At 42.0% G+C, this 11,442-nt stretch overlaps 1 protein-coding gene across 3 annotated transcripts in view; it reads right to left on the reverse strand.

The window, feature by feature from the left end:
* Nucleotides 1-11,436, reverse strand: part of ABL1 (ABL proto-oncogene 1, non-receptor tyrosine kinase) — a 78,906-nt gene extending 67,470 nt beyond the window's left edge. For all 3 annotated transcript variants that reach the window (XM_017745580.1, XM_008642206.2, XM_017745579.1), the window contains exon 1: nt 10,669-11,436. In XM_017745580.1, the coding sequence (XP_017601069.1) occupies nt 10,669-10,804 (136 nt within the window). In that variant the 5' untranslated portion in view covers nt 10,805-11,436. The remainder of the gene's footprint in view (nt 1-10,668) is intronic.
* Between the last annotated feature and the right edge of the window lie 6 nt (nt 11,437-11,442).

An 11,442-nucleotide genomic window follows, 5' to 3' on the forward strand; every position in this document is an offset into this window, starting at 1 on the left:
ACCCTGCTCCAGACGCCTGCTGAAGCCCACCACTTCCTAATTTGGGAACGCTGCAGATGACATAGATGTCTGAGCTGGAAAGCGACTGCTCTGTTGGTCTGTGTCTTTCACCTCGATGTTCTTAATGCCTCTGTAGTTATGCAGGACTAAATGATGTGGGCATGGCCAACACAATGCAATACTCACTTTTCTGGGGAAAAGTAACCCAAGTTAACAAATTAGAACAAAAACACTTCACTGGATTTGTGCTACTTATTCCTATGAGTGGAATGTAAATATTTCAAGTTAACATTTCACGGTTCTTTGAATCCTTACCTGATAATAAATGCAGCACTGATCTATTTTCATTTAATGTTTTTCAAATCCTGTGTTTTTAACCACAATTACAAAGTCACACTGCTGCTCAGCGAAGTTCACAATTCCTCTCAGGAGAGGTCAGCTTATCAACATTGCAGCAGGTCTTCAATGAAATGTCATGCACTGCCTTTGCTTTGCAGAGGCAAAACTGCAGTCACCAAGATGATTACATTAACATTTCAAGCTAGCATTTGCCTCCAAAAATCCAACCTTTCTTATTCTAATTCATCCTTTTGGTTGGCTCAAAATATTACCCGCTTAAGAGGTAGCTGAGTGTGTTTTGCTAACCAGCCACAGCCTTCAGGATTTGGCCCTCTCCAGACCCACTGCTGCAGCAAGTCCACAATTAACTCCCAGATTACGTCTCCAAGTTGTATTTAGCAAGCACAACAACCCACACCACACCTGGTGGTGTACCTGTGGTCATAAAAAGCCTTTTCTACCCCCACTTTTCAGCAGAGCAAGGTAAAACCCACCAGCAGTTCTCACAGTGAGGGCTAAATTAGACTGAAGCTTCCCCAACACATTTTTTTTTTCCTAATGACATGGAATTTGAAAGGTTGAGCAACACTTACACTGTCTAATGTGATCACCTCATAACAATAATTACTACTTAATACCTGAAACATGATAGCACCTTGACACCCAAACCTCAGTGTGGGAGGCACTATTTAGACACAACAGACAATCTGCAGAGCCCAGGGAAATTGCAGCTTCTATATGAACATCAACAGTATCAAATGATGGGAAGAGCCTTGTCTTCCCTCCAGTTCATTTCCTGTAAAGGACATCTATTTTCTATTAAATAGCTCCACATTGAGAAAAAAAAAGAATGTATATAGCAAACACATTTAGTGCAATCCATCAAAAAGTCTCGTAAGAAGTAAAGGTTTGGCTGCAGAGACTTTCAAATGCAGCTTCTTATCTATCCAGCTAAATATATTAAAGAAGAAATAACAGCTTGGCATTCATTCAAAATTTTTCATTTGAGCTTTCCTAAGTTATTTGCAAACATGAGATGTAGCCAGACAACAATAGCTCTAATAGCTGTTCCAGTTATTCAAGCTAAAATGGGACATCGTTTTTAAATGAACATTACGTGTAGTCAGACTTACATAAGGAATGAAAAGAACTTAGAGCCAATAAAAATAATAAAAATAAAGCCCAATTTGCACACACATATTTATAGCTTAAACTATTTTGCTAGATACACTAAATCATCTTCGTTATTATAAAATTCTCCCACACAAAAGAGATTTGAGTAAAATAGAGTATTACTAGATTACAGCTTTGCTTTTGTAAGCATTGTTAAGACTTCATAACAATTTAACTCCACAATTAGCTCTGTGAGAGCAATTCTGACATTCAGACAACACCAACTGTGTAAATAACTGTCACAGGCTGAATTTGTTTCCAGATATTCCCTCAGCATCCTTGCCAGCAAAAGCTCACGTTCACAAATGCTGAACTCAATGCTACAAGAAGATTTACCAAATCAGTTTCTAAACCAAGAGGAATCTAATATTTAATATTAATATTAGGAAAGTATTTCTGTTTTAAAAAAGTCAGTGCAGCATAACAAAAGAAGTAGGGGTATTAGATCAAATGCAGAAGATATCAATAAGTGAAAAGGAATGCAGAACTGAAAACTATTTTTTTTTTTTTTTTTTTTGAAACAAAGAACGGGCTGAAATGGAGCTTGAGGAGATGAGGGAGCAAGATTTTCCCATTAACAGTGAAAGCAAACATCACCTACCAACCTATTTTTTCATCAGCAAGCAAGCACATAAAGATTACAGGTTCTAATAGTATCTAAAAAGACTTGACAGCCACAATTTCTGAAACCCACGGTTGTCACTTCTGACCCTGGTGCTCACCATTAAACTTTTGCTCATTTCCAAGATGCTTCTCACTGCAGGGATTGTTTTAATCAGAGCAAGTTAGTGAAGTCACAGAAGACATCTGGTGGCCAGCGCCCCAAATGACAATTTCATTTGCTTTACACCTTTGTAATAAACCTTACATTTTAATTAAGTAAATAATTTTAAACACTTTAAATTAATTAAATAATTTTATTCACAAAAATCCAAGTGAAAACAGTTGTGTTTACTGCATAACAGCCCTGTGATAACTCTCTGTGGTCAGTCCAGGAACTGAGAACTTGGGAACAGCCCTTCATCAGGTATGTTAAATGAGGCAGAACCTAACAAGCAGCCTTTGAATTTGGGCAGCTTGAACATGAATGACATAGCAAACATTTCCTGAAAGCCCAAAGAATTTCCTATTTAAAGTTTCCATGTCTTTATCCCACTACCATTTCACACATTCAGCCTCTGGAAAAACAACCTTGTTTATTTTGGGAACACACACACAAAAAAAAGGCCGTGAAATAGCTATCACCCCAGGTGTGGATTGGCAGGAGATTAGCTCACTGGGGTCACTATAAAACCTGACAGAGCTCATGTGTGTGTGTTTTGGTAGATTCTGGATGCGCAGAGCAAGTGAAATTTCCTCCTCTACAGCGTCAGCGTGACGGGAAACACAGGGAACATGCCCAGGTCACTCTGTACTTCCAGCAGAGATGGACATTGGACAGGGAACAAACAGCAGGTCAGCAAACGGGGGAATCCTGTCCTCCAGCAAGCCTTGCCATCCAAACCCCAGGCATTTAACAGGCAGCAGAGTATGTAATTCAATAAAGTCTTCATCCCACATTATTCCCAGTTTCTGAGGCCATCACTCCCTCTTTGATGCAAATGTGGAGTGCAAACCACAGCAGAGGAACATTGAGCCTTTTACTATTTCATGAGCTCTAAGGAGAGACTGGACTAAAAAACACTTGCTACTGCTCAGACAGCACTTCAAAGGAGGAATCTACAGAGAGGCAGACTGGACACAGCTCAGGCCCCAGGAAGATGTGGCAGGAATAAGGTAGGAAAAGTCAGCTGAAATGATAAATGCACCAGAATGCCTTAGAAAAGCGTCACTAATGGATAAGCAGCTTCTCAAGGCAGGCGACGTGTAGCAATATTGATTCTTTAATACACACAATGAAACCAAAGTCTTAATGATTAATAATCTGTTGTGAAACTCTATTCATTAGGTAAAAACAGTGCTCAGAGATGACACAACATAAATCAGGCAGTCTCCTCACTCATGAAAGAATGATGAGCTCGCTTACGTCCATGTAAATTAGCAGCAATCACTCTGCATAAAAGCAAGCTCCTGCTTTTCACAACCCAGCTGGTAACAGCCAGGAAAAAATGCTGGGAAAAACGAAAAACAACACACACAAAAAAAACCCCCTAAATCTAATTTCAACACTAATTTCAGAAAGTACTTAAGCAAAAACTAAAGCAAGCTGGTATTCAGGACACACTTGTCCCGGCATTACAAGGAGATGTGTGGAAAGGGATTCCTCCCAGAGCACAACACACCATTTTAGCAGAATTATATCAAATCTTGCCATGAGCATGATGAAACTTCCAGCCATTTCACAAAAATTTATACTTAATATCTAAGTGCAACGCTTGCATTAAACACAGAACTTTAAAGAAAGGCCAAAGTTAAGAACTAAGATCTAAGTAAGAACTAATTTAGTTAAGAACTAAGGAAAGACATTGCCTTAGGCAGCTTTACTCACTAAAATTGAATGTTCATTACCTTTTTGCCCAAGAATCCTCCTTAAACCAATTAAACGGACACTCTGGCAAGCAGATTAATAACCTCTACAGATTGTTTAGATCGATCTTCAATCAACATAGAGCAGAGTAAGAGCTGACTGATGAGAGAGTCACAGAAGCAAAGAAACAAGAGTCCCTCTTGCTTCTGCTGGAACTGCTCTGGATATTCCTACAGCAATGGACTTCTGGGATTCACAACAGACCTTTTCTAAGGAGACTAACTACTTCTCACAAGAATGGCACAGCATGGCTGAGCGCTGCTGGGTGCAGACACCGGTGCTCCTCACACAGCTCTTAACAGACACAGCAGAGAGAAGGCAGCCCCTTCCCCCGACAAAGAAAAGAAAGCAAAGTCCATCTGCAACAATAACTCCAGAAGGCCATTAGCATTTCAGACACTTCCTTCAGTCTCTGTAAATGCAAATCAGAGTGTTTTATACAGCTGAAAGAGATGGCACCTGCAACACACCCAATGGCCACCCACACAGTACCATGGTCATCCAGGTTTTAAACTTTACAGGGTGGATCAAGTACACTGAGGGAGCTGCAGGAATGTCCTGGTGATGCTAAAATACTCCAAACAGGGCCCAAAACTCAAGGCAGGGTGCTATGAACTTTACTGAGCACAACACTGGTATCAGCTGGGTGTTAAGAGCTGGACTAACTCCTGCAGCCCTGCACCACCCCTGCCTGATGTCAGCTAAGAGCACTCCTCACCTGGCACCTGCCAAGGCACTGGTTACAGTCCCATCCATACCAGGGCTATCAAAACACTATCCCATTATTTCTTGTCTGCTTTACCACAGTTCCTACAAGCACAGCTGGAAACACATCCCTGTTGTTCCAAGGCACAACCCATCAGCATCCCCACCTTGAAGTGACAGTCAACAGCACAGGACTTTCCAAGGCCACTTTCACCTTTCTGCACCCTCATGATTTGCCACATGCCACAGAGCCTGACCCTGAGAGCACCAGGGATGAAATTCAGGATTGTCAACTCTCAGCAACAGGACTGTGTCAACTTCACACTTTCAAGCTTAAGATTTAAACTTTTCAATGTAAAATACTGCGAGCTTGATGGTAAATGTTGAGGTGTGCTGAAGAGATGATCACCTACAAGGAAAGATTTCTATTCTAACACCCTGCAGCTTTCTCTTGCCTCCCTGTCCTGATTTCCTACCATAGCCTTCCCTGTTAAAAATTGTAAATAAGAAGCAGAGCTAGCAAAATCTGTTCATGAAAGCCTGGCATATGAGCAACTGCTACCTATTTGTCATGAAGGAGATCAACTGCTTAAATATGGCAAGTTATCAAAGATTAGTCAGTGCACAAAACAGAACTGCTTTTGCCCAGGAAAGGGATTAGCCTTTCCCCATCATCATCATCATCCACCTCGGTTTGTGGAAAAGCAGTTTAGAAAGTCTTATGTCTCTTTCCAAACATATTCCAATCACAGATCAAGTTTTGTGGAGGAGCTTCTTAGCAAAACCTAGTGGTATTTGATAATTGGAGCAGTCAAAAATACAGCAAGCATTTTTTATCATGAAAAGGGATATAGTCAGAGGCCATAAACAAATCTGCATTCGGCATGCAGCAGATGTCAGCATTAACCAGGCTAATACTGAGGCACAGTGAAGTTGGATACAGAAGCAATGATCCCAAAAGCCAGGGATAAGTCTCTCCTAATAGAGATGGAAATTGAAATTTGGGAGCTGCCAAATCTCCAGCCTAACAATGAAGAAAGTTTTGTCAGTTCAGAATGAAGACCTGAAATACTGAAGGCAGACTCTAAAAAATGGATTCCAATTAGGCCAGTGCTAACAATCCAATTTCAGGTGAATGGTCTAAAGTGGAGTCCACAGTAGTAAAGCAGTTTCTTTGAAGTCTCAGGTTTTGCAGTTGGTGAAGCAGAGACAAAGCATAAAAATGCCCTGAGGTACAATGGAAAGAGATAAATGCAGAGGGGTTTAAGTACATGGGTTTGAAGAAACAGTTCTAGTATGGAAGGAATCTCATTTAAATCATTTCCATGTATGGGCAATTGACTATCTAATAAATGTATATTGCATATAACGAATACATATTGAGCTCGCTTGCAGGATAAAGGATAATGAGTACAAAAATCAGACCTTGAAGATGATCTTGTTCCAAAACCCTGCCATGGGCAGGGACACCCTCCACTACCCCAGATTGCTCAGAGCCCCATCCATCCTGGCCTTGGACACTTCCAGGGATCCAGGGGCAGCCACAGCTTCTCTGGGCACCCTGTGCCAGGGCCTCCCCACCCTCACAGGGCAGAATTTCTTCTCTATATCTAATCTACCCTCTATCAGTTTGAAGCCATTTCCCCTTGTCCTGTCACTCCAGGCCCTTGTCCAAAGTCCCTCTCCAGTTCTCTTGGAGCCTGTTTAGGCACTGGAAGGGGCTGTAAGGTCTTCCTGGAGCCTTCTCTGAGGCTCTGAACACCCCCAGCTCTCCCAGCTGTCTCCAGAGCAGAGGGGCTCCAACCCCTGAAGCATCTCCATGGCTTTCTCTGGACTCTTTCCAACAGGTCCATGTCCTTCCCATGCTGGAGACAGCACTGCAGGTGCCGTATCAGCACAATGGAGTAGAGGGGGGAGAATCTCCCCCCTTGCCCTGCTGCCCACACTGTGGGATGAGCCCAGGATATGGTTGGAACTGATTATAATGTAATTTATTTGCTTTCACAATTCAAACACTTGAAACATGAAATTTAACAGCATAAAACAAGATATATTATTAAACATAGACCCTTAAAATTTTATTTTTAATCAATAATGTAGGAAAGGGTACTTTTAATTGTTGAGATTTTTCCCCACACTGAACTGTATAGGGCACATCTCCAACTGGCAGCTGTGGCAAGCTGGTGCTATGGATCCATTTTGCACAATTGCTTCCTAATTAAAGCAGTAAAACTTTCAGCACCCTTGTAAGAAAAAGAGTTCAGATCTAATATGACAGAGACTGTAGTTGGCTGACTTCAGCTATATTCAGCACTAAAGGTATAAAAAAATGGACCCAGTTCTGCAGTTTATCTCTCTTTACAGTGAGGTAAACAGCTCATTTAAGCTTCCCTATCACTCACCTGCTGGAAGAGAAACTCTAAGACCACATTTTATCACTATGAAAGACTATGAAAAGGCCATTTTTGTCTGAGTGCTTTATCAGTTTCTTCCTCACCTCAGCATGACATATGTAATGATTAGACTTCATTTTTTAAGCCTTCAAGTGCTGCTTTTGCTTGGAGATACTGTTCAGCCAAGATGCTTCAGGGAATCTGCTCATCATTCAGTGCAGCAACATCTCCACATGACAGTCAGAGAAGGTGTGGTGTTTGCCAGTCACTCCAGTCAACTCCTGCCTACTCTGGGACCAGAGCTGAGCCCTGTGGGAACATACCTTTCTTTTCAGAAGTTTGAGTTTTGCCGAAATTAACGTTCTGGAAAGGCACAGGATACACTAGTGTGCAAATTTCAAGGTGCACTGACAAAGTCTTTCCCATTAACTGTCTCTACTGACCACAGCTTTTCTTTCAGCTGGATATTCCCAAAAAGCAGTGACTATAAACTCATTTCTCACCAAGCAAAGCAGAGAGAAAGAAGCAAACTTTGCCTTTATAATTCCTCTCAAGTTCAAGCTTGCAAGCAAAATGTGAGCTGGAGTAATCTGCAGGGTGAAATTTGTAAAATCCCAGCAAGGGCTACTCTGCTGCCCCGGGTAACGACACGAGCATGAACTCCAGCTTGTAAAACACCCTCCGTGGGGAAAGTAACAGCACAAAGAGAGAAGACCAAAACTTGCCCATAGATTACTTTTTTCCCCTTAAGGCACTCCTCAATTGTCAGCTCATGACAAAATTTAGAGCCTTTCTGCATTATTCTCACAGAGCATTTGAGCACCAGCAGAGCTGATTTCTGGCCAGTTGCCTCCTTGGCTTTTCAGAAGCCTCTCAGTGTGTTGCTTTGGGTGCTACGGAGAGTGTGACGACCGAGAAATGGAATCACTTTCCTGAAAGTTATTTTGCCTTACGCAGTTAGTACCTGATAATATTCACTAACCCTTTCAGCTAAAATCTGAAGCAGTCCAGACCTTCCACTAAGTGCCTGCTGAATGAGCCTCACTAGGACTTTGCAGGTAGTGGTCTCACCAAAACAGGATCATGAATACCTTTATAAAAACACAACCCTTAAAGGAGAGCCCTGCCACCAAAAGTTCCACTTCTTTTGTTTGTTTTATCATGGGCTTTAATACACAAGAACTTCAGACAAGTACATTTAAGAATTCACCTGTCTCTAGGGGGTTAAGTGGCCCACCATGGAATTTCTCCTTAAGCATTTCTTAGTCACAAAAAGCCAGAAACACGATTTTCTTGGGACAGACTAGTACTCACAGTGTGACAGAGAGGCCAGATACAGTGTCTGGTGTTTAGAAGAAACTGTGTGATGACAGTACTGAAAGGCAAACGTGCAAATATTTAAGCCCTGAAAAAACACCAATTTTATTTTTATGAACAACAGCCCATGGCACATTATCTCAACAGGACTGAAGGCATTAAATACTGATCTGTTCATTAATTATAAAGTATGTCAGTCTATGTATTTCAAAGACAAACTACTGAGAGGAAAAGGAAGAGCTTTCTAAAATGAACTTTCTTCCCCTCTTAATTTGTCCAGATATTTTAATATAGCATTTTTCAGGACAGGAGCAGCCCAAATTCAAAAGAGAGCTAAATAAAAAATGGTGGTACTGCCTTCTACTGCCAGGACTTGGAAGAACCTTTTCGTCCACTCAAAGGAAGAAACTTTTCCTCATGTGTATAAGCGAGGCTGATCTTTTGCAGTTCTCTTAACAGATGTCCTAGCCCTGATGTCCTCTTTCAAGTTTATTCTTTTCTAAATCAAGACACCACGGTCTCTCGTGGACATATGGCACACGGACATTAGAGATGCCATTTTTCCTCGTGAATGTGCTGGGATCTGCTGACCTCAGGTCACACTGGCAAGAAGTTACCATCTGCCTATTGCTGTTAGATGATCAAAAAGGAGCGTTTCTGGCTCTTCTGCTACAGCAAAACACCAAAGGGACTAAGAATATTGTATTGCTTGCAGCTAGTGCTCTGGCTGTATCTCATCTGACCTTGAAACTCTGTCCAAAGTAGGAAAAGCAGGAACGGAACTGGGGGTGGAGGAGTGGGTATATCACAGGACTGAAAGCAAGGAAAAATCCAGCAGCAGGTTTAACATCAGAGGGCCAAGTCGGCCTTTATACTCTCTAACCTTCCCTTAATTACCTCAAGTTCCTCAGCACACAGAGATTGTGGGGGAAAATAAAACATTAAAGTAACTCAAAACAGTATTTCAGCAGAGCAGTACAAACATGGGATCTCTGTGTGTTTGTTGAACACTGCAGAGAATTTCTTGGGCCCTTCTAGAAACACAGAATGAGAAAAAGTTTGAAAGCAAAGCCCTTAAAAGTAAGAACAAATCAAAACTTTTCCTGTAACTAGATTCTGTTCTCAGACACAGCAAATATTTCAATTTTTAGTTATATGAAGATTACAGATGCAGTTTTGTTTTGTTCACAGATAAACCTCCTCTGCAGGACAAAACTGTTGCAGAAGCTTTGTCAAAATCGCATTCTCCAGCCAAAGACAGCGGCCAGCAGCACATCATCTCCGAGAACGTTAGAATTAAAAAAGTGTTGTGCAAATGCAAGGATTACTGCAGAGAGTTTCAGCAAAACAATGCATTTCTGCACCTCACTTCTGTAGAGATGCCTTCAGTTTACAATTTCTTTGTTTTCAGGGTGGTTTTTTGTTTGTTTTTTGTTATTTGGGGTTGGGGGGCAGTTGGTGTTTTTGGTTTTTTGTTTTGTTTTGTTGTTGTTGTTTGTTTAAGGAAGAAAATATTTGATGCAGTCACCAAATATACCTCTGAGTCCCACTGAGTTTTTCATCTGGCTTCTTTTCTAAGATTCTGAACTCCCCTCATACTTTGCAGCAAGTGACAGGGTTGCTCTACCCCAAATTTTTGGCCTCTAGCACTTCAATCCATCACAGCACAGATGAAGGTTTAACCAGCTATGAGAAATCACTAAACAAAGGTGCTCCAAATGCAACAAGAAACTCTTTTCACAACAGCAGTAAGTTCACAAACTTTCCAAAATAAGGGGTTTTTTCCCTTCCAAGTAGCAAAGTCTCTTCGGTAAAGATAATTAAAGAACACCTGTCACTGACCACAGCATCACCACTGGCTGAGACTGGTCTGTACCATGACACAGACAATTCAAAAAGGATCAAACACTTTCCCAGACTGCAAACCAGGACATAACCAAGGCAGAAATGAGATACTTGTACATCGTTAAAAAGTTACTTCCTTGCATTTCACTTTTAGCTGTACAATAACCTCACCTTAGGTTTCAGGCAATCTGACCCAAGTATTTTCTTAAACAAGCACAGAAGAGTTGCATTAAGCAGGAAGGGAAAGAAAACAAGACTTTCATAAAGTACATGTCTGCACCTGTATCTGCTCTGTGGTCTTGAATAAATCAGTATTGTACCTAGCTCAGCAAACCCAAATTAAACCAAATACCAATTGAAACTTCTCACCATGTTCCACGAAGACGTTGCAGTGTGGGCCCGCATGCCTCGATGACTCCTTCTTCCCTGCTCCTTTGATGAAGTGCAGGGCAGGCAGACTTGGCCTCCTTTGGTCCCCAAGAACTTTTCCAGGCTGCTGCCCCATAAAGTAACTCTGAGCAGCCTTTCCCAGGACGAGAAGTTTTTGAAGAAGTCTGTGATCCCTGATCTTCCAGGCTGGGAAGGAATTTTGAAGGAGAAGGTATTTAGGTGGGTGCACTGGCCGCACTCACGGTGGGATAAAGTCACTTGAGGTGAAGAATTAAGACAGACAAATTCCTTCAATGCTCCTGAAGACAGCAACAAGGCTCCTTAGGTGACTTTATGCAAAAAAAAAACCGAGTAAAAGTTCCAACCGCTCAGCAATGACCAAGCATTACCAAAGTTTCAGGTTGCCATCTGTAGTGCGTCTTCCACCGGGTAAAGGAGAATTAGTTCATCTCACAAGCAAGAAACCACACATAGGCTCACCCAGGGCAGGAAACAGCCATTCCCACCACAACCAGTGTCAAGGTTTCTTTTTTTTTCCTCCTTTTCTTTTGCATAGCATTGAGTTAGCAAAGGCCAAAGAGCCACGGATTTGGCTTCAAGTAGCGCTGAAGTCCAGCAGGGCCAGGTGCGCTGGAACCATGTCAGCTCTCCAGGCGAAGCAGCAGCAGCTCCGGGTGGGCTCCGCACGCTCCCTGGGGAGCGGGGATGGGACGGGGGCTCCTCGGTCACCGGGCTTCGGCTCCTTCCACCGCC

The sequence above is a fragment of the Corvus brachyrhynchos genome, unplaced genomic scaffold, assembly GCF_000691975.1.
Source record: "Corvus brachyrhynchos isolate BGI_N302 unplaced genomic scaffold, ASM69197v1 scaffold59, whole genome shotgun sequence".
Taxonomy (NCBI): Eukaryota; Metazoa; Chordata; class Aves; order Passeriformes; family Corvidae; genus Corvus; species Corvus brachyrhynchos.